The sequence below is a fragment of the Pararge aegeria genome, chromosome 15 (genome assembly GCF_905163445.1).
Source record: "Pararge aegeria chromosome 15, ilParAegt1.1, whole genome shotgun sequence".
NCBI lineage: Eukaryota > Metazoa > Arthropoda > Insecta > Lepidoptera > Nymphalidae > Pararge > Pararge aegeria.
The window spans coordinates 18140141-18167802 of NC_053194.1; the positions used below are offsets into that span (position 1 = coordinate 18140141).

Below are 27662 nucleotides of genomic sequence, written 5' to 3' on the forward strand. Positions count from 1 at the left end.
GCTTCGACATTACAGTTTATCGATAATCGAAAACGACTTCACCAGTTCAAAGCAAAACTTATACTAAGAGTACAGTTCGCTTGTAGTGTCGTAAGTTAACCCCCATCAGTCATCTGCGGTGTCCCTGGGCTTGATAATACCGAGCCGCGTGGCCACGGCAGCCACGTTGGCGCGGACCTCCTCCTGCACCAGGTTGAAGGACATGGCAAGCAGCGCAATGCCGAAGAGCAGGTAGAGCGAGCACAGCGCGATAGAGTGCACCGCGTCCGCTGCTTCGCCACTCTGGCCCTGAAAGTTATGAGAATATACTATCTCGAATAATACGTGAAGAAAACACTCTGTACCCCTTTTTATGAACATCATTTCGCTGCCCTAGATGTGCCCAGCGGCTTCACCCGCGCAACTTTCCGTAATATAATTTTTTAGTGCTGAAACTTAGCACTACAGTCGTCATAAATGTGGCAACATTTTATGTATGTCGGTAAACCTTGAGTGAGGAGTGTACTGCAGTCTGCTGAGAAGTTCGGTCCTATATCTCCAATCATATTTATCAAACCTACACGAAATGAGAGCAAAACAAAAGTGATAGTAGCACTTAGCTACTAGAATAATTGAAATCTGTTAACATTTGACGGAGTTATTGTGTAAAATTGTCAAACACTTTAATCTCCTCCCCCAAAGGAACTAAGCTGAATTTCGGGATAAAAAGTCCCTATGTCCTAGCTCGTATCCTGAACTTAAATCGGGCAGAGTATCATTTAAATTGATTCAGTAGTTATAGCGTGATGCGAGGCCTTCATAAAGACAGGCAGACCGACAGACATGAATGAAAAAAAAATACTGTTTCTGGTTCAGTATCGGTTATAGAATGCTCTAGTGGGCGACCACTAGTTATTTTAATTTGCCGTGTGGTAGCGGCAGATACAGTTGACATCATCTACTCTTCCCTCGGCTCGGGTGTCCTACGAGGCGTCTAGGAGAATATAACGGCAGCTTCCTCTGTGCTACTACTACCATCTACTGCGATCACCCGTCTGCAGCGCGGTGTTTATTGGTCATGATGTTGGAATGGAATGAAACCAATGGATGGAATGGATTGATGAACATGATGTTTTTCAGTGTCTGGGTATTAACTATACATTATAAGTATTTAAGTAGGTATGTCATTAATAAAATTATTCATCAGTTATCTTAGTGCCCATAACACCAGTGGCATCCAGCAAGGTCCAACCTTAGGAAGGTACTTGTAAACAGGCGTGCTTCCTAGTGGTTGTAAAACTGGTGAGCGTGATGCTGACGAAGCAAAAATAGGCTTTCAAGAAGGCCAATCTTCCCAGTGCTGTAGCAGGAACACACCCGTCATTATTATAACACGAACTGACCTGAGCAGGCACAAAGTCCCCGAAGCCGATGGTGGTGAGCGTGATGAAGCAGAAGTACGCGGCGTCCAGGTAGGCCCAGCCCTCCCAGCGCTTGAACAGGAACGTGCCCGTCACGATGTACGACGCCACCAGGAACACGCACAGCCATATTGGCACCGGCTTTATCTAGACGAAAAGTTGTTCTACACTGAGTATTCAAAAAGGTCCAGGGAGACGGCAGGCATGGAGGAATTTTTCCTTAGATTTAATTTGCCTTAGAATAAGTAAATGATATTAATGAATGAGTGGGCACTTACTTCCTCTTTCGCAGGGCCTTGTATTGCATAGATATCAGACTGACGCGAACCCCAAGCTGAAATATATTCAATTCAAAGAACTTATTGCGAACTTGGGTTAACAATAGTTCTTACTATAGTAATGTACAACCAAATTCTTGCGGTATCACTTAACTTCTAAAATATACTACAAAACATTTAAATTTTTTTTGTAAAGACTGAGCGATGACAATAATTACGATATATAAAAAAGAAAGGGTATATAATAATTACAGCTTTGGTATGGAAACGCATAGCTTGGTTATTGAATACGACTTAGAAAAGGATTAGAGAGAGCCTCTTTACCTGAAGAACGGCCTCGTCGTATCGGCGGAGGTTCGTCGCTCCAGTCATCTCTTTCTGGCGAGGGAGTCTACAAAAGCAAACACTTCTGTTACAACCTATCGACGTTGCAAATCCAGACACTTTTTAAAAATTGAACTCAAAGAAAACTGTTCGAATTACTTTATATATATAGTATTATTCAAATATTGCTAATGTTTTGTTTGAACCATAATACTTATTTTTAAGACGTCTGTTTCTGACGTCGGATCTATTTAAAAAGGGTACCTTTCAAAACCATGATAGATGCGACCGCCAATGCTTCACAAAATATTGAACATGCGAAATTAACTGCGTGAAAAAGGGAGCGACCAAAGAATACACTTCTAACTACTACACTACTTCTAAACAATATTTAATAACACTTGTTTTAGTGAGTAAACATGATGAAGAAGCCTCGGAGGTCTCCATAATGTTCTTGAATGTGTGGGGATCTACCAATCCATTGCTGTCCAGTATGTTGGACTACGGCTTAAAACTCTTCTAACTTTGATGGGAGACCTGTGTCCAGTACTGGCCCAGTACTGGACACAGGTTAATGATGATGGATAGGTGTGATCATGGATGACTCTCACGTATCGGTAGGGTGGGCGGGCGTGCGGCGGCTCTTCCACGGTGTGTAGGCGCCGCAGCCGCCGCCGTCCGCGCTCTAGATCTCGCTCATCGTCAATGTCCTCGTAGCGGCGCTCGTTCTCATACACCGCGCTCTTCGCACGGCGCCCGCGCCGCCGCTCCGCTGGGCTCTCTTCCAGGTCCCGCTCGTAATACTCCGATCGACCGCGGTCATGTCTATAAATTACGATAGTGACAGTCAAAGTCAAAGATTTCTCTATTCAAATAGGAACAAAGAGTGCACTTTGATGCGTACGTCACATAAACAAGCAGGAACAAAGCAGTAGCTACATTCGTTAACTTAAATCTAAAGCTTCGGGGGTTTCCATAGATGCCCTGGTCTAAGTAATCCACAAAAAAAATTGCCGGATGTTCTTTTTGATATTACCATCTCACATTGTCATTTCAAACTGAAGCTACCTGGTTAAAGCAATAATTCACATACAAGTTTTATGTATCGTTTACGTAATCCTTTATGCTATGATAAGACTTTTCTATAAGCTTACGTTTAATACAAACTTTGAACTTTTTAAGAGATATTTCCAATATATGATTTCCGTACACCAAACGAATCAGTATATTATAAATTACAGGTTGTACAATAAAGTCCCTGCTACAAACCTTCCAGCTTTCTAAACTTCGTTAGGTAAATATACACACACACACACACAGGTTATTTAAGCATTTTCAAAACCAATGTCCAATCCAAAGGCCGTTGTCTAATAATGTAGTCGTTGCCTTTAACGACTATTATACTTTTTTTGCCTGGGAACAAGTATCTTGTTGTAGGGAACTGTTTTTGTCTAAGAGACTCCCAGGATAAACAATTCGTTTCTAACGAGATATAGAGTTTATACTGGTTATACTCCTGATGGCTAGGATGGCGCCCAGAAACGAAGTGACTGGATATGAAAGAACGCCAAATAGTTTGCGTTACTTAAAAGGGGTCTATATCCATTAAAGGATGCATGTTGGCTGATGACGATGCAGTCACGGCTACTCACTGTGCTGCGCCTCTACATTCCTTTGCTTATGACAATGAAAACACACTTGTAACCGCAAAATTGTATCTACCTCCTGTCATTCCCAGATCTTCTAGTTCTCGGAATATCAAACTCAAAATCTTCATCTTCGGGATCGTATCCGCGATCGCGAAATCTATAGTCATCCCTTTCGCCCCGTCTATTGTCTCTCTCTTCTAAGGCTTTTCTCTCTCTATAGTTTGCGTAGTCGACGTCAAATAAATCATGCATTTCATACATTTCTCTATCATCTTCGATATCAAAGTGTCTTGAATCATCGAAATCTCGTTTTGGTCCAAATTCTGGTTTATTTCTCGAAGGCCTAGGCAGAGATTTGCTCCGCACATCTGGCTTGGATGCCTTGGGTTGGTAATTATCTAGATCTTTAAGTGCCATTTGTAAATCTTTTAATGGTAACGATACTTTAGGAAACTCATCTGAAAAGGAAACAGATTTAAACCGATCAGTTTCCAAAGTGCTGATATTGAAATATAATTTTCAATATAATCAATAATCATACCATCTTCATCTTCGTAGGGATCTCGTTCGTACTTGTCATGTCTGATAGGAGATCGATCTTCTTCATACTCTCTTGGACCTAATAAAAATGCTAAGTTTAATATTATTGTCATTATGTGCGGTTTATATGAATACATACTTCTATGCTGATACCTGGGGCATGGGATCGGGCCTGCGCCGGGGGCTGCGAGCGCGTGCGGGAGGGCCCGGGGGACGCCAGGCCGGGCGGAGCCGGGCGCCCGCGACGTGGCTTAGCGCTGTTGTACCCGCTGTCACGGTACCTGGACACGTCAGACGATCGCATTAAAAATACATCACTTCCCATGTTACCAAACTAACGTTGGCGCCACAAGAATCAACTAATGACCCTAGAGTCAGATAGCTGTGTGAAAAAGTGAATCCTCATAAACTAAGGCAACGGATAGTGTTGTGTTGTAATGTCATGTCATTCATGGCAAATTCAATTACTCCTTGGTAATCTGTAATATCTAGCTGACTTATTTGAGCTACTCGTATTACTGTGTGTTGAACTCATGTGATTCATTAGTTTCAATAGCAGATGCCCCACCTGATGCTAAGTGGAAAACCATCGCCTTTAAGAGAGCGACACTTCGCAGGGCATACAATGTGTCCATCTTTTGCTATACCTGAAATCATTATCAGAGAACGAGCGTTCAAGCGGTCGCCGGCGACGAGTCGAGCCCATCGTGCTGCCTGCGCGATTCATTCTCCTGTAACACATAGTTTCAATAATATTAAGTACCTATTTAAATAATAATAATGCAACTCTATCGTAGGTAGGTACAAATAAGAGACCTAATATGCCGACGGCTCTGTTTGGGCGGGCGCGTGCACACGTAGCAACAAACACGCCAGTACAGGAACCTGGAAAATTAAAATACACAAAATCAAATTACACACACCACAATGTGTATAAATATACACTATAATATGTAGTGCGTGATTGCAGTAGTGATTTAAAGCTCCTATCGATTTTATTTAGCAAAATTGCATGACGTTGCAATAATATTATATTATTATCAGCATTTGATATCAGAAAACTAACTTTCCAGATCAATAAACATAAATATGGCATACTGGAGAGACTTATGGGGATGTTTTATAACATGTAACCGTAGGTAATATTAGATCTACCTTTACCTAAGTTTAAACAATATATTAAAACACATTTAAACAATCGTAGTTACTATACCATTGATGAATTCCTTAACGACAAGGCTGCTTGGAAGCAGGCCACTCCGCTCTCATCTCTCACAAGTCAGAAAAATTCTAACGATTGTTTAACTATTAATCTGCTAAATTTTTGCCGACTCTTCTCGGCAGAATATACCTTCCGAACCGGTGGTAGAAACAGCCTGACTTGACGTCTTAAAAGATCTTTTAAACTAGACCTACTTGAAAATTTTTGAATTTTGACCCGCACAACATTCACGGAAATAAGAGTGGTGGTGTCTATTATTCTTAGCCACAGTTTAATGTATAGGTACAACTCAAAATGAAAATATTCATCATATCATTTAATAAAGTATCGACATAGTATTAGTAAGTGTACAGACCGAAAAGACGACGCCATGACGTCACCGATGTTGGAGAGGCACAGCAGCATGAGAGGGATACCCAGGATGGCGTAGAAAATGGTCACCACCTTACCGGTCTGGGTCTTTGGGGCGATGTGGCCATACCCTGTGGGTGAAGTAAACACAATGAGGATAGCTGAAACATGAGTTCGGAGTTATGCGCGTTTCATCATCATCAATATCATATCAACCCATTACCATCCCATAATGAGAAGGGGTTAAGGCCGTAGTCCACCACGCTGGCCCAGTGCGTATTGGTGGACTCCACACACGTTTTGAGAACATCATGGAGAACTTTCAGGAATGCAGGTTTCCTCACGATTTTTTCGTTTACAGTTTATGCAAGTGATATTTTAATTATTAAAAAATTTAGAACCCCGGCCCCCCGAAAGTAAAGTCGCAGTTCTGCCCCCTGGGCACTGCCATATGGGCGTTTGGAGTGATTAAATATAACTTGATTTAACGGTGAAGGGAAACATCTTGAGGAAACCTGCATGCCTATGTATTCTTCACAAATTTATACTTGAACAACGATAAAGACAATGATCACTGAAATACATGATATATTATGAAAATTAAGCTTAATTTGCTATAGTCTACGATAAGCAAATAAGCTTAATTTATCATTTCCGCAAAGTACCGCCTGCTTCTATCCAATATTGAAATACATGATATTGATACGGAATTATGAGCGCTTAAAATAATCATCATAAGAATCCCTACGTGTCCGTATTCGTGTGTGTATACAAAGGCGTGTGAAGCATGCCAGCGTGGTGGACTACGCCCTAAACCCAGTAATATAACTTCTCATATACTAAGAGGTGGCCCGTACCCTGTAGTGGGCCGAGAATGATAAATAAAGATTAAGTAGGCTAAGATTCAAAGTTAAGTTGACTAGTTCAAATTATGAAAGAGACTCAGTCGTTTAAGGTATTTTGAAAAGAGTAGCCATTTTAATGCCACATAACTAATAGTCTTTTAACTCTGAAGTTTGAGTCTAACTAAGAATTCAAGACTAATTCGAGCTGAAGACTATAATCTTAAGCCTTAAAAACTAAGAAAACTGTAGCGGGCTGATGTTAGGAGTATGGCAGTTATATTAACCTTAATAGGTTATATTATAAACCTTTATCCTATAATAAAATGATCTTAAAGAAACGTGCGAAGATTATATTAATACACAGAACTTAGACCCATCTCATTGCGGGTTCGTGAACAAAAACAAAAACAAACCCACAAACAAATCTTAGATCACTTTTATTACCAGTTGGTAGGGATAACGACTGCGACAGTTGGCTTAGTGTACCTTCTCTCATAAGCACGGAGATAAGGTAAAAGAGGAATTGAAAAGTCTAAAGTACACACATCTTATTACTGATTAAGAATTATAACCATCTCAATCAACTTATGTATCCAGGCCACACCGAAATGCTCATAATTACAAAATTTAGAACACAATTAAATAATTAATTAAATTATCTTAAATAAATATCCAATGATTATAATATTATTATGTACAACTAGTTTGAGTTTTAAAATACGCAACGCGAACTAACTTAAGAACAGGGTCAACTACATATATGCATGTTGTAATTAAAAAGAAAACTTGTTCCCTTTCGATTTCAATAGAGCAAGTATTCACAATGGCTGCATGAGCGCAGCTGACGTCACTGCACGAACACAGTTACGATAACGTGCTATAATTTCGACCTTGTATATATCAGCATCGGTGGTTCAGTGGTAGAATGCTCGCCTGCCACGCGGGCGGCCCGGGTTCGATTCCCGGCCGATGCAATTTCATTTTACCTTTTTTTGTTTTATGTATTTTTATTTTATACATAGAAATATGACGTACATTATTTTATTAAAAGTAAATTTTTCATATTTACAAATATAAAACTTTTGTCCATCATATTAAACAGATCTGAATGTACAATTTTTTATTTTTATTTATACGCTTTATTTGCACACAAAAATCACAGAAGTAGAATTAAAAAACCACAGAGAGAAGCAGTATACAAAAGGTGGCCTTATCGCTTAGTAGCGATCTCTTCCAGGCAACCTTAGGATAAGGAAAACAGACTGCAGGTTGTGCATATTAAAAAAAAATACATAGTAATACCTATATACTAATACTTGATCTAAATTACATAAATAGAACAATACATTATCTAATAAATATTAAAAAATTAAACTAATATATACTTTAACATATTATAAATACATTAATAACAGTAAACACTACTACAAGTCGTCTTTAATGTAAACTATAGTGGTTAGTTGATCTTAAATAACAAAATAACTTCTAAACCTTATTGGTAACATGTTGAACTATTAATAAACAGCTATTCTAAGCGTGTTTCCTAATTTAACATACTAAGCCCGCTTACAAACACTGTTTACTCTGAGATTACACGATATTATAACAAAAATATTAAAAAAATGCGATTAAAATCAATCAATTACGATTTCCGTCCGAGGCAGGTACCTTTATTATTTGAAACGGATACCGACGAGGTCGACTTCTTCCAATGTATTGGGTATTAATTGGCTTCATCATACAAAAAACCCAAATTTCAATGTCGATACATACAACTCAATTACATGCGAAATTATGGTTTAAACAAAATTGGGACATTCATAATATAATTATTATAGAATGGATTCTAGGTTGTGTTTCAAATGAAGAACTTCATGATCAGCCTCTACAAAGATAATAGAGATAGGGCTTACGTATTTACGATAAATCTTTATTTATGGCTACCCTTGGGCCGGACGGGGGTTATGTGTGACTTTGAACTGCGGTACACCCCAACCTAAAACCACCGCGACTTGTCCCTCTTGTTGTCTTTACTGAATATTGTATATACACACTCTCCGAAATATAACTTACTAGCGAACCCAGCCCGCTTAGCCGGGCTAGATTTTGCTTTATTTTATTTAAACAATAAATTTACATCATTAAATTTTTAATTTAAGTCTTATAATATATTAAATAATTTATTTCTCTCCGTATTAATTCTTTTCAATTCTCTTCTCGAGCGGGTGAAGATCATTATCTACACCCATGTACACCCAACAATACAATATCATCATAGTAAATAAAAGCTGTATTTGACAGTTTGACAGTTCAATTCAAAAATAGGAGTGCTCCGATCGTCACCAAACTTGACAGGATTACTCGCCAGGTCAATCTGGAGATTCCCTGAAAGTTTCATTGAAATCGGTCTAGCCGTTTCAGAGCCTATACGGAACATACCCACACACTTTCTGTTTTATATATATATAATAACTTATAGAATACTAAAGTGAAATACCAAAGTGAAAAGCATGGTGACCTATCAGGCTGTTGGTTTATAGCCTGACTACCTGAGTAGTTGATCGCGCTCTTCGTCAGTGTTTATTTGGTTTTGGTTGCTTCGTTACGGCCTGAAGGAAGGACATACAAACAAACGCACATTCCACATTTATAATATTTTTTGGAAACTTCATTGGTTTGTGTGATATACAAATACGGCATTACTTTTCTGTGTAAACGTACTGTTTTTTCCTTTGAAAAGCTAATAAATAAAATAAAATAATATTAGATAATGAAGACGATAATGAAGTGCATCCGCAAAGGGACGCCTCTAACCACAATCCAACAGTTAAACTTATCATTTAACCAGCCAAAACAAATTAATAAAAAATGGTTATGTAAGTCGTAGTAGTTTTTAAGTTTATTTGTGGTTAAGTGAAGCTCGAGTTGCAGAATTTGGGTCACTTGCAGTCGGAGAGACCTTAGGGCTTCCCCAGTTCAATTAGCTCCATTTGATGCAAGATGGCCTTCAGGTCTGCCCCAGCCCGGACCGATACAAAATTGTACCGTTCACTAAAACGAAATTACTGCTGATATTGTAACAGTTTTGCAAAATGCACATTGAAACTACGAAATTTTAAGATGTAACAAGTAAACTTTGGCCTTAGTGTAAGTATATGTTATTCTATATATGTGGGTTCGATTCCCACAACTGGAAAATGTTTGTGTGATGAGCATTAAGTGTTTTTCAGTGTCTGGGTGTTTATATGTATTTTCTAAGTATTTATGTATATATAATTCATAAAAATATTCATCAGTCATCTTAGTACCCATAACACAAGCTACGCTTACTTTGGGGCTAGGTGGCGATGTGTGTATTGTCGTATTATATTTATTTATTTATTTATTTATATGACCAAAAGTGTTCATTTGGCATGTTATTGTAGGTGCACCACTGCATTATGTAGGGTGGTGGCCGGTGGGTCACCACAGTTATACATACTCGCTAGCATTAGAATAAGGCTACAATAGTCACAAACAAGCCGTTTGCTGCGAAAAAGCCCACAAGGATCAAGTAACTATTACCTATGTTAATATAGTACAGTTTAAAAATTCAATCACCAATGAAAGTCTCCTAAGGCTTCTGGGCGTTTTAGAAGTACATGCGATTATAGACCACTGAGATCACTGCGAAAGGTGCTTTTTGGTCGTGAGATTATTTTTACTTTCTCGTTGTGAACAAAGTGTATTTTTTTCATCATCATCACATCTAAATTGTATAGAATTGACGACTAGATATATGTATTTTTAGAGTATCCAAATTTTAACTTGATAACTAATTTCTTTAAACGTACATAAATCCAGAAAGTTAAAGGTTCATGTTGAACATCGAACTTGTTCCCCAGAAAGGGAGGTTGAATGACCCACCGACACGATTAGGCTATCACCGCTTCGCAGATCTAAAAGAAATGTCGAATTATTCTTTTATTCATTAATTCTAGTTGGTGTCTACCAACCCTGCGTTTTCATGTCGGTAACAATGTCTCAGTTATGTCGGCAACTTTTGTTCCTCTATCTTTGAGACATAGCTATTGCTTTTTAGTCCGCGTAGAACTGGAACAATAAGTCAAAAGCTTGCCCAACCGATGGACCTTTACCAGTCCGCTTGTAGCACGCTGCCTGCAAGCCGCAACCGCTGAAACAGTGAAATAGTGAGCCCGCAACGCGCACTTAGTTACATAACGCAGTGGCCGGCGTACGCGCACACTCCAATACTTGCCATTCGGTTTTGTGTTATTAGATGTTATGAATTCACGACTGTGTTGACATTATGATTATCGGTACGTTTTGTTTTCATTTTCTTACATCAATTTGATTTTCCACGTGTATTAAGTAATATACTTATTAGAATTTACAAAGAAAGTAAAAATATTTACAGTTTTTGAAACTTTTGTAGATGTAACATAACTAACTTAATTATTATTGTCAGAACCTGTCAAAACTCCAGAAGCAATACGTACGTAATACAAGCAACCACATTTCAATTTGTGTATCCGTTGAACGTTCCGATCACATAATTATATTGATAGACAGACAGAGCGCAAGACGAGTAGTGTTTTTAATTTGTTGACGTCTCTTTAGACCTAAAAAAATTCAGTTGAACAAAATACTATAGTCCTTAACTCTTTTACGGTTAATTGGGTCTGACTCTATAATTCCCTCCCTGCTGACAAAGGTCAGGCCCCGTCACTCAAAATATTCAAGAAGCGGTTGGAAAACCTTTCCTAAAAAGAACTTGTGAACTATGAGAACATTCTTAAACGTTTGAATTTGTGCGGCTTATATTAAAACCCGTTTAATTTTTAGTTGCAGCTGTAAATTTTGTTTCTTAAATATTTTATATAAATTTCATTGTTAAAGTCGATAAAAATACACATATCATTATCTGAGCAATGCTATTTCTCTGTAATTGTGTTTTTCTTAACGAATCTAATAGGCGTAAAAAACAAAACACAATTCGGTTTGATACGGCAAAGAGATTTGTAGGTATATATAGGAAAGTCAGGATTAATAGACAAAAGATGAAATTTCTAATTCTAATTTCTAATGACCCATCTGGAAATAACGTCAATCAAATAATTTTTATTACAGGCAAACCTAAATTTCAGGAAAGGAGATAATTCATAGAGTATATTTTCGCTATTCATCTCAGTATAAATAAATCCCTTAATAAGGCAACCTTTCATTCACCCAACCCTGAAAAATAACAATAACCTTTCTGACCCTTGGTACTCATGTCACACCATAAACTTTGTTTTCCTTAACTTTTTTTAAATCATGATTTAATACCATCTTCCAATTCAATACTTTAAGGAAACTGCCTTGACATCCTTATTAAATAAGAAGGTATTAATAACCGCACCTTGACACATAAAGCCAAAGATGGGATTTGTTTTGACAATAATATTCGCTACCAAGGCTTATTTAACTAAATGTCTTTAGTTTTACACATAACGTGTTGTGTAATCCGCCCGCCCACTCGAGTATAATTTTATTTTCCACGTACACTTTATTACGTTTATGTAGAATGACTCGTTTGTAAATACTTCTACTAGAACTAGAGTAGATAAACAAAAGGTAAATGAAATAAAATAATTACTATCGTTTTTTTTAACACATGCTTGCATATTATATAGATTTATATTTTATTAAGTAATGTAGAGATTCGTATAAGCTTATTTTTGATTCGTAATATTTAAGTGACTTCAACCAAAAATACTTATAGAGAAAATCAGAGTCTTCGGTATTGATAAACATTAAAATGTACCACATAGAAAATGGCGCTCAATTTTAAAGACGATTAAAGTTCCACATACTCGTAAGTGGAGTCTTGAAACTATTGAACCGATTTTAATCTACAAGTTTAAGGTCCCATGCTTTTGGAGAAATACATCACAGAAATCTACAATTATAAAATTTCGTATATATGTTTGAAATTAATTTTGAGGGAATATTTCATTATTCCAATAATATTATATGAATATATACGTGTCGAGTTGTTGATAAACTCCATTTTTAGGACTGCTAACAAAGCATATTGAGTACATTTTGCATGGATGCACATTTTGCAGTGCATGTCTGTCAAATCCAGAGAAATTTGTAATTTCGTACTTTGTTATACCATAAATACCGGTTAGTTCATATAAATGAACATTTTATTTTATTGTTCATTTTTAAAATGAAGAAATAATGAAATGAATCAAAAATTCATAGTAGGTACGTAAGATGTTAGGCAAATTTGCTTGATCTCTCGTTTGACTTGTGTTTGATTTGTTTTTTAAAGATTATAAAATTAATTTAAGAGGTATCTAATTATCGAAAGCAGGCATGAGACAGTTCGACCTTCGACTCGATACCTTAAGACACTTTAAGATCATAAAATACAACGCCCTTCTACGTCACTACTCACATGTGGGCGTCCTTGGCACACCACGCGTTTTGTAACGTCTCAGTTCATCGACATGTATTTAAGTTTAAAATATAATTTTTGGTATTTATCTCAGAAAACTGAAAAATTGATCTCGGTATTTTTCTGTTTTCCCATTTCCAATGGTATAAAGTAACCTTAGAATTATACAAAACCGATGGAAGTCCCGTCAAAACGGGCCTAATCGGGGTCATAGTAAATGACCATTGGGTTACAGTGTAAATAAAAAATACAGTGACTAAGGTTTTTCTTAGGGATATAAGAAATGCAGCATTAGTCATCTGCAAAACATACAATAGATGCGATGGCCGTTCAAGTTACAACTATAACAACTAGGTATAACTAATTATAGCATAATGTTTGTTATTACCGAGACAATGCTCTGATGTCACCGAGTACCTCCATTGTAAGGGAATCATATCTAAGGTTTTGTCAAGAATATAGAAATTGCTGCAGCAGATTGATATGATGAACTTACTTAAAAACTATTATCAATCGCCCTTTTCTGAGCATAGGGTTGAATTCTTCCACATTTCTAAATGATTTATTATTTGACTAGCGGACCCCCCGAGCGACTTCCTCCGCGAATGAGTCAACTTCGAAAAGTAGTCGTATGTTGTCGCGGACTTATAGAAACAATTCCGATATGCTTACTACATATATCCGTCGTTTGGCGTAACGTTTACTGTTCACGCATCGCACGCATCGGAATCTCTCAAAAAAGATATTTAGTGTCGTAGCGTGATGTTATACAGCCTTCATTGATACCACCAATCCAAAAAAATATCTCAATCGAAACAGAATTTTCCGAAACTCAAAAGCTTGATACGTAATAAATAAATACAAGAAAGAGGAAAGAAGAAGAACTTTATAATTGCAGAAGGTGTTGCTTGTCACTGTCACATTTATTACATTGATGGAGATAAAAATGGTCTGTGAATTATTTCAAAACGATAAACCCATCCAATAATAACTAAATATTTCCGGGACATATAGCCTGTCCGCTTTTACTCCATATTATTATTATTCCGTTAAAAAATCTCAACGTGTATGTGTTATGTTTGTTTCACAGGCTCATTACAATGTGCGTTGCTGTTGATGGCGCTGACGTCCAGCGCTGGCGAGCGTTGGCGTTGGCCGGACGCGGAGGGTGCGGAGAGCGTGCGGATCGACACCAAGGTGGGCTTCGTGGATGACCAGGGGAATAGCAAAAGGTAAGAAAGTATTCTTTTTACCCACGGTTAAAGTATATACAGAACGCACCGGGTACCGTCAGTTTAGGAGTTATCCTACCGCAAACAAATAAATGAAACTTACCAATAATTCCTTGAAATGAAATTTCCTTCGTCATGCAATAACATCAACGAACAACAGGTTTAAGAATATGAATGAGGTATGCTGTTACTTCATGAACTTTACTTTACGATTCAACAACAGCGAGACAACATAATATACCTTCTATTATTTTGTTAGGCCTTAATTGCCGTTTCAGTTGGTGGTAAGCGATGATGCAGTCTAGTATGGTAGGATGATATAATTAATCTATACCCCTAATCGGTTCCCACGCACGCTTAATCGCTTATCAGCACGTCATTGTCGGTGGTGGTCACTAGTTCAGCATCCCACCAGACCAAACCAGAAAATGCGGAAATAATAAATTCCAAAATGGTCCGGGGCTCAAACTACGATTTAACACTCAGTCTTCGGCCCAGTGCGAATTGGTGGATTAGACACACCTTTGAGAACATCTTAGGGAACTCTCAGGTATGCTCACGATGTTTTCCTTTACCATTGAAGCAAGTGATATTTAAAATTGCCTAAAACGCACATAACTTAAAAAAGTTAGATATGCATGCTGGGATTCGAACTCGGCCCTCCGAAATTGAAGTCAAAGTCCTACCCAAAGGGCTATCGCTGCTATTTACTAATTAAATACTTGTAAATAAGGAGCTTCGCTTAATAATAGTGTGAGGTCACAACAATTAATCACGTGAAGGAACCCACCAGGCAGGTCAGGTGCCACTCGCATTTGCACGCAAAACCTCGTTCCGCTCGGGCAGATTTCGGCGCCTTGGCCGACTTCGCGGAGGCAGCGGGAATATCTCACACACCTAGTTATTGTCTTATTACAATAGATACCGTAATTACCCCACCGCAACTCTTTGGGCTACATTTCATTGCGGTGACGGGCTTCAGTGCGGTTTCATAGCCATCCGCCGATTGTGTTGCTGTCAAGGTTTCGAGGCAATCTACACTGCAATAGCCCATGCTTAAAAAGGCTCTATTTATTAATTTAGTCTGGTGGGAGGCTTTGGCCGTGGCTAGCTACCGCCCTACCGACAAACGTACTACTAAGCGTTTAGCGTTCCGGTACGATGTCGCGTTGAAACCGATTAGGAGTATGGGTTTAATATAACTGCAATACTTCCTAAACATGTTATCTCGCTAAAATCTTAGACTGCATCATCACTCACCATCAGGGCAGATTGCAGTCGAGGGCTAACTTGTAGTGCAAAAAAAAAATCGATGTGAAAAGACTTTTTCTCACAAACGATTGACGTAGCGAATTATCATCTATGTAATGTATTGTTATTGTAATGTCTTGGTTACAACCAAGCTTTCAACCCCCAATGGTTAACGTTTGGAAAAATATATATAACGTGAATCTAGGATACCAATTAGCTTTTACTTCATGTCTTAAATGTTCCATTCTCATTTTGACCTAACCAATGTCTCAATCCTTTACCGGCGCACTACAGGGCACGGTTCTTCTTTTAGAAGAAGGGATTAGGCCGTAGTCTACCTCGCTAGCCAAGTGTGAGACACGCGCCTTTGCGAAAATTGTTTCTATAAGATGTTTTCAGCAAGAGATATTACTTTATATATTACGTACTTACACAAAACTCGGATACGGGAGAAGTGCGTACCGGGGATCGAATTCGGTTCCGCCGAAGGGAGGCCGCGTTCGTAACCTATAGGTAATCACGCTTTTATGTTTGTCATTGTCAGATTTTATTAAATAGATAAATCGTCAGGGAATTCCGATTTCCGAAACAGTTTCAGTCGAGTGGACTTGCGCAAGTAACACCGGCGATGTTAGTATGCTGTTATTACGTATCTATCAATATTGGCCTAGAAAATATTTTAATTAAATTTAGTAAAAGCGCAGTGGGTAGGAGCTCGACATCACTTTCGGGGGGCCGAGTTCGGATCACAGCACACACCTCTAATTTTTTTTGTACGTAGAAGGAAGTGCAGGAAAACATCGTGAGGAAACCTGCATGCCTGAGAGTTCTACATAGTGTTTTCAAAGGTATGTGGATTCCATCAATCCGCACTGGGCCAGCGTGGTGGACTAAAGCCTTAACCCCTACTCATTGAGTGATGAACTCTCCGTAGATACATATTACATAGGCTACTTCATTTCCCAGGAAAGCTTTGTTTAAATTTTGGCACTATTTCTTCTTTCTAACCAATTGACAAACAAATTACGAGCTGAACAAAATTAGAATTTTTCTTATAGATAGATACTCATGACCCAAACCTTGCTATTGTACCACATTTTAGTTACCAAGCAGTCGCGTCTGAATGCGGAAATGCGGCAATCGAATTAGCCAATAATTAGCAATCGTTACAAATATTAACAGTTAGCAACCGGCCCGTGGAGTGCAGCCGATTGATCTAAGTCTTGCGTAAACGTCGACACACACCGCGGGTTACTAATACTTTTACTACACGTGCTAAAGAATAAGTATAATATTATAAAATTTAAAGTACATTATTGCGGTGGCCTGCTGCATTCTCTCATGCAAAACGATTGCACTATTTTTTTTTCTCTTTACTTAAAGAGCTAAATCACATAATGTAACTATGTCGCGCTGTTTGTTTTTTACAGATATTTATTCTCCTAATCGAAAATATGTTCTAACTAATTTATATATTCGTTTTGATTCTGATTTAAGAGGAAACGCTAAAAAGCTTATTAAACCTACTATATTAAAATAATATAATATAATATTATAATATATATATTTAAATAACTACATAGTAAACTTAATTACCCCACATGTGGGGTAATTAGGACTTGAATTTTTTCCAATGTGGTAGGCATTTTTTTTTTGTTGGAATATCTCCGGAACGAAATCTTAACGCTGTTAATGTAGATTGCACTATTTTTATAGAAACGCTCTTCCTAACAAAGATTTTTTCCTAACAAAGATTTCCTTTAAGCAATTAAAATATCACTCGCTTAGACGTCGAAGTTAAACATCCTGATGAATCCTGCATGCCTGAGAGTTGCTCATAAAACATTATCAAAGGCATGTGAATTCTACCAACCCGCGCTTTGCCAGCAATGTGGACCCACAGAGTACTTCTCATTCTGAGAGGAGGCCCGTGCCTTGTAGTGGGCCCATGCGGTGATAATGATAAAGATGGGTGTATATAATATATGCACAATGCACATATGAACACAGGCCTAGTCTGGTGCAATACGTCACGAGAATGTTAAGGAAATCAGTGACGCGAACGCATAAGTTTTTACCCAAACGAAAATAGCTCAATGCAGCTGAAGCAGTTTTCACTTAAAAATGAACTTAAACTTTTCCAGAAACAACCGAGGAAATATCCAAGCAGACGAGATCACGTTCCAGCAGCCCACGGATACCCAGGGCTTCTACAACCGACCGCCCGGAAACGGACGCTACCCCGTGCGCGTAGAGCGCGTCCGGGATGACCCGGACATCCGCATTAATGGGCGACCAGCTCCCAACAACGGCGGACACACGTATGTAGTATAATTTTTTTATAAACCCAACTGATAGTAGATGAGATACCATTGCCTATATACAGAGAAATACTTAGCAGGGAATGCATATAAATCTTCCTTAAGAGTGCCAACCTAAGGCCTCTAACTACTCCAGCAACCTAGTTAAGAATTGGGCAATAAGTATGTCGTATTATAATATTAACGAATATTTTTGTGACAGTTCTTAGTTAGTGTCTAAAGTTTAAAATTTTAAGTGTTAAGATAATAGTAGAAAAGTCCTATTATAGTATAAAGGACTACGTAATCGATAAAAAAGCTTGGGTGTAAATTATTGCTCTAACCAGGTTGCTCTTCTAATAATTTTAAATGACATAGTGAGATGGTGATAACAAAAGAAAAGAAACGGCTAAGTTTGTTGTGGGCTTCTTCTTAGACCAGGACGCGTTTGGAACCCTCGTAGCTTTAGTTTTAAGTTTACGAATGTGGTTATCGCTATCATCAAAAGTGCCACCCACATAGGTGGGTGGCACTTTTGATGCGTAGATAGCCCTTAGATTGGTAGCCCATAGGGGCTACTTGAATAAAGATATTTTTGACTTTGACTTTGAGTAATTTGTAAAATAAACTCAAAATATGTAAGAAAATTGCACATCAGAAAGTGGCAAACTGTTGGAACTATTCCCACTTACAACACCTAAAAATCTACACAGTTAAAGCAATAAAAATTATTCTATTCTATAAGCACGCCCTACGCCGAAACCTACTTTGTGAGTCCAAGGCCGTGGGTTCGATTTCCACAAATGGAAAAATGTTTATCAGTATCTGAGTGTTTATCTGTATATTATTAGTATTTATGTATTCATAAAATATTCATCAGCTATCTTAGTACCTACCACAACACAAGCTACGGCTTACTTTGGTAGTAGGTGGCGATGTGCGTGTCGTCGTAGTATATTTATTTATTTATTGATTATTTATTGTAGCAATGAGCAGTAATTTCCTACATTTTACTTGGCACCGACTTAAAAATGTAGAAAATATTTAATCTTACTTTTTAGTTATAATATAACAAAATCGTTTCTATAGGCCAACATTTTTTTTTTCACTCTTTTTAGTGGCTAGATTTGTAACAATCTTAGTTTTAACAGCCAAATGTCAACTGCTCATAACCTTTTATAAAATGTTTCTTTTCTTGAACCTGGGGAGTTTTCCCAGCACCCTAAATTTCTTACTAACCATATACCATAATTATATTGCAACCCGTGCAAACTTACTTTGTATAGTTCCGGTTGCCATTAGTTGACCAAATGGTCCAAAGCAAATGCTGAAGTTACTTTAAAAAATACTCAAATCGCTTTAGGTGTTCCTAAAATATATTCAGAGTTCCCTCGATTTCTCAGAGATCCCTCGAATAGATTTTCTTTTCCTTATTAAAATGCGACCTCACCTCTGAGATTTTATAACATACTAGACAAAAAAAATTATCAAAATCGGTTCGGAGTAGTCGCAAAAGAAATATAAGATAAAACTAAGTCGAAGAGAGAACCTCCTCCTTCTTTTTAAGGTGGTTAAAAAATATTGAATATTATCTGCAATTCTAGTGAATTAGACATAAGATTACTCTAAATTCACCTAGTTTATTTATTTATATTATATTTAAATTATGTTTTTCAGAAATGAAAAGTACCAAGACGGCACGCTAGACTCGCTTCAGTATTGCAAGTGTGCTTCTACGCCGGATTGTGAAGTGCGAACCGACTACGCGGTGAGTTGAAATATTCATAATATTTCTTAACTTGTTACTATTTTCCTCTTAGTTTTTTCTCGTGCATTTCAGCTCTTCTTTGTATTCTCATATCATAAACATCATCATCAGCATCATTGTCAGCTTACGTTACGTCCTCTACCTCGTATTACTCCTAATGATTAATCTTAATGATCATCATGTCAACTAAAGTCCCACGTTTTGTGGGACTTGGGTCCAGCGGCTCCCTGCAGAGCGCTTGATGTCATCCGTCGTCCTCGTGGTCTACTAACGCTGCCTTTACCGGTACCAGGTCGACATTCCAAAACTTTGGGACCACAGCGTCCATCGGTTCTCCGATGATTATGAGTTGTTAATTACGGTGACCGGGACCGAAGCTACTCAATCATAACCGATTTGATGTTTTTTTAAAGTGACAGTGCCAGTGCATTTTAATTTGATGAGTACATATTCTATGAAGAAATAGGAAAGAGCTTCTGCAATCATTTGGTTGACAGTAGACTTTCGTCCAGTTTTAAAAAACAGCAATAGGTTTATTTTTTTTTGTAATTTTGCTACTTTCAGAAAGCCTGCGATGCTAACCAGTATTTATGTTGCTACAATGATCCTGGCAAACAAAATGGACTTCAGTCAGGTACTGTTACAGTTATTAAACAATCTCTTTCATATGCTTGCATCTTGATTAAATATAATAATTATATTCGTTCGCTTTCAGAATTCTTCAATGAAGTAGATGACGAACGACCCATGTTGTTTCCGGGTCAATCTAGCAATGCTGGACCATTTTCATCAACTAACTATGACAACAACGCCGTCATCAGTCCAGGTTACGGACATGGTAGCTTCCAAAGTCAATCTGGATTGCTAACAGGTCCTGGAGGTCCAACCGGCATAAATGGCCCCGAAAGAAAACCAGTGCTAGTTGGACCTGGAGGACCAACAGGTATAATTGGACCCCAGAGGAAACCAGTGCTAGTCGGGCCCGGTGGACCAACAGGTGTAATTGGACCACAGAGGAAACCAGTGCTGGTTGGACCTGGTGGACCTACTGGAGTAATAGGACCCGGCGGTCACAATGAAGTGGGAAATTCTGGGCGACCAGTACTTGTTGGGCCTGGAGGTCCAACTGGAGTGATAGGTCCGGACTATGATAAACCTTACCTTGTCGGACCCGGAGGTTCCAGGGGCGAGAGAGGCCATGATAAACAAATACTTGTTGGACCTAGTGGACCCACCGGAGTAGTAGGTCCTGAAAGACCTGTTCTTGTGGGACCCGGTGGCCCTACAGGTATAATTGGACCAGCAAATGACGACCGTAACGATAATCTACTAGTAAGACCACTCGAACGGCCTGGCGATATACGGCAGAGCGAGTCAGCGCAAAGAGGAGTACTAGTCGGCCCTGGTGGTCCAACAGGAATCATCGGCCCAGCTTTCAACCGACCGTTTTTCTATGGTTCCGGATTCAATCGACCCGTGCTAGTTGGTCCAAGTGGACCTACTGGTATAATTGGACCACGCCTAGTCGGTCCGGGTGGTCCTACCGGTATTATAGGTCCAGATTTCAATCGCCAATCGCGAGGTCGAGGAGTTCTGGTCGGACCTGGGGGCCCGACCGGGCGGATCGGGCCGAGGAACTTCTTCGGTAAATAAGTTGTGTGCTGTGATGACTAATTAACTAATTTATTAACATAATCCACAAATGTGCGCTCCTGTTTGCACGCGCGAGATGTTCGTAGTTATTTGGATATTATCAATGTTTTGGTGGATCGAGAGCGCTCCGTGTTGACTGGAAACCGCTCCCAGACCGCCTGTGCTGTGTGTATAATTGTATGCATGTTAATAAATGTGTAATAAGATGTATATAACAATGTTAATACGTATTTTAAGCTTAAGTAACACTTAACTGAATAAGTATCAGGTACTGCCTCAGCGGCCATTCAAAGTACTATCGATGGGGATATCATGAGAACGTGTGGTAAGCTTTTACTCTATTAATGCGACAGGATGGCATCCTCAACCCGAAGACTACCTACGATGTTTCAATCTATAAACTATAATCTATAGTGAAACAAGCACAAAAAATCCTTGACAAAATAATTGATAGAAGACACGATGACGATAGAAAGATTACTTGCTGAATTTCAGTAGATTTACATTTTTTTTTATTACGACTTTATAATGCAAAACTATACTAAGCAGAAACGTGCAGACTTCAATTCTTTCGAAAGTCCTTGTTCTATTAAACAAATAAATAAAATAAACCAACGTACGCGCCTAGCTGTAAACTGCTAATCCATTACAATTACAAATAGTAATCATTCGTACTATTATTTAGCTAACCTTACCTCTGCGCTATATTTCACTTAAAATCAGCATCGTCCGGTTGCAGGCTGTGCACATCGCAAGAACAATCAAAACAAAGCAACGGGTGAGAAGCTCTCTAAAAAGACAAATAGAACTCAATTTGTTTGTACATCACAATCTCATAAGTGTAATAAAGTTTAATAATTGTATATATGTACCAATATTATAAGAATATGTTACCATACCAATAAAAATTAGAAATAGATATTTTAAGTTAAAATTACCAATAAATACGTAAAGATAATTATTTTCTTATTCGTTCTTAACCTATTCTAGAGTTAAACTAAAGAGAGTGTTGTCTTTTCCCAATTTCTCCAAGATCCCTCCAATAGATCTTGACCTGATAACTATGAACCACTTGAAAAGTATACTGATACAAAAAAAAAGAATGAAGAGAACCTGGTCCTTTTTTTTAAAGTCCGTTAAAAGAATATATATTTTAAGTGAAAATTATTGTCTTCTTCTTAAAACTTCAGTCTTAGGAATCCACAAACCTGATGCAAGTTCATAGCAACTTCAACCAAAACCCCAGATCATAAATATTGCTATTATAATCCAATAGGCAATGTTTGGCCAAAATATTCACACTTACGGGTAAGACGCTGGGTGGTAGAACTTTAGAAGTATTGCTTATTGTTGTGCACCCTCGAAATGAATTTACAGTGAGAAGGGTTTAACCCGCAGTCTACCACGGACTAGCCTAGCACGCATTGATGGACTCCACGCGCCTGTGAGAACATTTTGGAGAGCTCTCAGGCATGCAGGTTTCTTCACGACGTTTTCCATCCCCGTTGAAGCAAGTGGTATTATGATTACTTCAACTTGATTGTCGACGGTGCAAAGTGTAACGGTAAAACTCTTAAGAGTTTATGTTTAACACCTTTTAAATATAAAACTTTTTTTTTGTATTTTTCGAGTAAATAAATAAAAATAAAAACAAAACTTAGAAAAGTTATGCCGTTTTCACTAAACCTAGGAGTCGCCTTAATCGGATGCCTAGTGATTTAAGTGATTCCTTGTAAAAAAAAACGTTTCACGAACTCTAAATTTACGACACCGATTCGACGGATCATAAAGTTTATGAGACTCGCAAACTGACACTTGACAGATGAAAAAATAAATGTTTTTTTAATAATCTTAAATCTATACGAAAAATGTAAAATACTATTATACAAACACAAAATACTACATACCATAGACAAGTTTGGTGATATGAATTGTCTAGTGAAAATCGATTGATGAAAGGTAGGTTAGGATTCGAACTCAGCATCCCGAAAGTGAAGCCAAAGTCCTTACCTCTGGGCTGTTTTATAAGATTATTATAAACAGTGGCCCAAATAACAGAAGCGAATAAAAACTCAGTCATACCTAGATACGGTTTGGCGAGTAGCCAACGGTCGCGCGTGCCGGCGCCGACTCCGGTATAATGTATTGCAATACGCCCGAATTACTCAAACCAAACATTTTTGTCAGCAAAAGTCACTGTCCTATCGCTACTCATATTATAAATGCGAAACTGTGTTTGTTTGTTTTTTGTTTGTCCTGCGTTTACGCCTTATCTAAGCAAGCAATAAACTTTATTTTTGGATTAAGTTACAATAACAAGTTAGGATTAACATAAGATACTTTTTATTATTTTAAAACACACGGTTCTCACAGGATTTTTGAAACACAATAAGAAAAAAGACAGAAAACGGGCAGCTATTTATAAAATCAATTGATTTAAGAAACACAACACTATCTGTCATGTTTCATGTACCAATCTATTACAGAGATCAAAGGACCTACTACTAAACTAAAGTCGATTTATCTAGTGCTTACTTTCTTCTTAAGATCAATATAAAATTGAATTAAACCGAAATCAGTTAAAATTTGAAGGGACATTTACAGTTCATCATCATCATCATCATCCGCAGCCTAATAACGGCCCACTGCTGGGCACAAAACCAAGACACTGCTACAATGCGTGTTGTTGGGCTTTAACAACTACTGTCACAAGTTAGTGATAACAAAAGGGACCGACGGCTTAACGTGCTCTCCGAGGCACGGGGTTTGATACCACCAACTATATAACTCCGGGTGGCAAACCATACTTAGCGAAATGTTTGTACGTACCGATGGTGGTGATGACGATGATGGAGTAGAACAGCGCGCCAGTGAAGGTCCACTGGATGTGCTCCGTGCTCTCGTTGCCGTCCCAGCCGCGGACCTTCATCTCCAGCAGGATCGCGTTTTCGAAATCCTGCAAAATGTTTGAAACCGTATTCGTTTAACTTGAAGAACAAGAGTTCCTAACCGCCGTATTTTTCTTAACGTTAAACCGCCAACCAGGTATCCTAAAGGTATACAAATTGCGTAAATTGACAGGTTGCCGCCAGATAGCAACTGACGAACACTTACACAATATCGGCCTGCTCTAAGTCATTATCATAATCAATCTACTAGCTAGTGCCCGCGTTCTTCGTCTGCGTTTCTTACGGTTTTTTTATAAATCCCGTGGGAACCGTACATTTTCCCGCGACAAAAACTACTATCCGTCAATTCAACTAACTCTATGCTAAAACTAAAGTTAAAAGGTTAGTACTTAGTTAGGGTGTTATTTAGTTAGGAAAGGACAAACAAAAAAGCGAACACAATTTCGCATCCATATTATTAGTTGGGATCACCCTGCTGTAATGCTGTAAATTGGGTGATCTACAGAGAAGATGGATTACCTTCAGCATATCGACGACTTCAGCGGTCCAGTTGGGCTGGTTGAGGTAGGAAACCTTTTTGGTCATCGCCCAGATGCTGTGCGTTGTGTTGCCGCGGATTTGCGATATGTTCATCTTCACCTACAATAAACAATGTCATAGAATGTTCTTTCTACTACCTAGGAATCGCAAGTTCATATGACTACTACATATATGCAGCGTGTGATCGCTCGTTTATCGTAGATCTTTATCATATCTTGATGAAATTAATATAGTTTCCGGAAGCCTGTAAGTCAATCAGATTCATTAGAATAATTGGAAATAGTAATGCCTAAATCTGGTCACTAAAATGTATAAGTAAATAATTTTACATTTATTTAAAATTATGGGATGATTTAATAATTGTGAATTCTTAGACCAAATTCTGTGTCTCTAATTTAATTTTAGTACTCAGTTAAAATTTTGCCTCACTGACAGTAAAATGGCTATCTAACACCTCTTCACGCGGGAAGACAATAGCAAAAGAGTTGCTAAGAGTTGCACAGGCGATAACAGATTAAGAGTAAGAGGTAGTGAGGTAGGAGAAATGGTGAGGGCGTGTTGTAGGCGATTCTTAGCGGAACATTATGTTTGCTATACATAGGAGTAGCAGCGGCAGTGCCCTCGCCAGATCTGCGAGCCTGTCCTGCGTGCACGAACGGGAGCGGAGGCGAGCAGTCACCTCTCTCTCGTGCTGCGCCTCCAGCCGCTCGAAGGTGACGGCGCCAAGGATGCAGTAGGCCACCACCAGGCTGATCATCACGAAGTGCGAGAACACCACGGAGCACAGCTTCCACGTGTAGTACAGCACCTGCGGCGATACCTCGTCATCATCATTCTCTTAGTACAGAACTGCACTCAGGGAAATACAGCTCCACGCTGGTTGGAGGACTTTTATGATTATTATCACAAGTAATAAAGAGGCCCAACCCATAAACGTGTTCTCAATGCTGGAATCAGAGGATGGGTAGCACCAGTTTATCAACTCTAAGGCTACTACTTAGTAGTAGTAGAGATATTTGTGGCAGATCTCGCCTGGGAAACTACTACCACCATGCTTATTTCTGCTACTGGGCAGCCTTTCGGGCGATACTGTGTTCCGGTCCGAAGAGCGTGGGTGTGAATTACAGGCACATACGGCTTACAGGCACGTAGGCCTCACGTAGACGGGGCACGTTGCAGGACGTGGCCCTTGCATGGCCTGCAAAGTGTTGCTCTGTTTATAAGCGATGGTTTTCCACTTACCATCAGGTGGGCCATCGGCTTGGTGGGCTATTATTAATATAAAAAAATTGGTTGTCTGTAAAGTCGGCTCACTGACGATAGTTGAACGTGACAACGTCGTAAGAAAATACTGATGAAATGGTTGCATTTTTCAAAAGAAAATTTTAATTTTATTTGTTTGATAGATATTATCGTTGCTATAAACAATTGACACCACATTCAGTTTTCACTGCACTTCATCCTTGCCGGAAACATGTAAATGTATTATTGTATAGAAGCTGTCCACGCGGACGCATCGCTCACTCAAGTAGGAGAGAGACAGATGTCGAACGCGGCGGCCGACTGTGCTTCTTGGTCGCTCGTTCCGCGCTATCGCTTGCACTTCAAGTCTTGAATGGAACGCCTCAGAGCGAGGTAACGCCGCATACGGCTCCATCGAATTTATAAGACGTTGTCACGTTAAAAAACTTAAGCTTTAAAAGAAGAAGAATGAAATTAGTTGTCATTTTTTGGTACTCAAAACTACTTTGGGTACTAGGGGCGCAGCAGTTCTCAAGAGTTTTGTTGTTCACCTACTATTGTCATAAAAAGATTAAGAAAATTACCTTAGCACATTTACTTGGCGGAGGTGGGGGATAGTCAGCGCGTTCGATACGCGTCTCCCGACGAGACATCGTGTGGGATGTTCCAGCAGCTACCACCCGATAATGTTGTCTAACTTTTGAGAAGTTTTGCCTTCGTCACCTACACATTGTCACTTAACCAAATTGTACCACGCACTAAAATTGTAAATGCTTCTATCAGAATATCGTTATATCACGTTTTTGGTTACACTTTCTTCTTCATTTTCACTTAAAATAGATAATTTTGATTTAAAAATATCTATGAAAATACGAAAAGGGTATTCTTGTTCATCAACAAGTGAAATAAGCTGAATTGCAGCTTATTTCACTAGTTAAGAAATGTTACCCCCAAAGAGTAGGTTTAGTCTTGATTTGATCTTTAGCTTTCTTCCGTTCTGTAGTTATCCTGATCATTGTAACAAACACCTGATAATCATTGTTACCTTACCCGCAAGCCTGCACTGAAACAGCGTGTTGGTTTCGGCTTTATATTATTCTTACATGGCTCAGCAGTGGAGTATTAATAAAGCTGATGTTTGATGGTGCAAAATGAGCGGAATAACTGGACTTCCCACATACGTTACACATTCCCGCTTACACTATATATTACTATCACATAAACAACGATTGTATAGTTATTCTTGCATCATTCGATACATTACCTATCATTGATCTGTAAGTTTACTCTAAACCTCTCTCTTGAACAAATGCACTTTATTTTTGATCAATATTTTTTCACTGTTTTGATTTTCAGAAATTTTCATCGTTTCGACCAAATATTTGGATTATACAGATTTAATAGTAGTAGGTTATGTTGATAAAGAAATAATGACTAAACGCGTGGCGCGCGCGAACGCCAGTGGAAACTGGGATAAATCGGTACTGAAGGCGGAATTCAGGAGGTTTATTATCCACAACCAAATCTTATTTATGAGGTTATATATTATGGGTACGCTTTCACAATCAGCGTGAGAATATTACACTAGACCGTAAATTTAACTGTTATATCGTGGAGCTAAGTAAACGACTGACAATTTGGAAAGTATCCCGCTTTAGATAATTAGTTTTTTAAAGTTTTTTTAACACCGCCAGAGATTATAGAAGTGAC

General features: G+C 38.5%; 2 protein-coding genes and 1 non-coding gene across 4 annotated transcripts; 2 read left to right on the plus strand and 1 right to left on the minus strand.

The window, feature by feature from the left end:
* Positions 1-45: 45 nt before the first annotated feature.
* Positions 46-27603, minus strand: LOC120630069. 2 transcript variants are annotated; one of them, XM_039899207.1, is made up of 16 exons: positions 27536-27603; positions 26537-26782; positions 25390-25518; positions 24690-24809; positions 24091-24217; positions 5769-5895; positions 5008-5076; positions 4839-4922; positions 4345-4472; positions 4193-4270; positions 3725-4109; positions 2614-2827; positions 2003-2069; positions 1679-1734; positions 1383-1547; positions 46-288 (listed from the first exon to the last, which is right to left on the minus strand). In XM_039899207.1, the coding sequence occupies exons 2-16, from the start codon at positions 26603-26605 to the stop codon at positions 106-108; spliced, it is 2001 nt and encodes a 666-aa protein (XP_039755141.1). In that variant the 5' UTR covers positions 26606-26782; positions 27536-27603; the 3' UTR covers positions 46-105. The 2 variants fall into 2 exon arrangements, with proteins under 2 accessions (XP_039755141.1, XP_039755140.1); XM_039899206.1 differs by lacking the exon at positions 27536-27603 and having other exon boundaries at positions 26537-26836.
* Positions 7513-7583, plus strand: Trnag-gcc. Its single transcript has one exon. It is a non-coding gene; the product is annotated as a tRNA-Gly (tRNA).
* On the plus strand, positions 10766-22138 carry LOC120630070 (collagen alpha-2(I) chain-like). The gene is made up of 7 exons (XM_039899208.1): positions 10766-10928; positions 14148-14289; positions 17685-17861; positions 19518-19608; positions 20173-20242; positions 20324-21253; positions 22001-22138. Exons 1-7 carry the CDS (start codon positions 10919-10921, stop codon positions 22114-22116), a joined length of 1536 nt encoding a protein of 511 aa, XP_039755142.1. The 5' UTR covers positions 10766-10918; the 3' UTR covers positions 22117-22138.
* Positions 27604-27662: the final 59 nt, after the last annotated feature.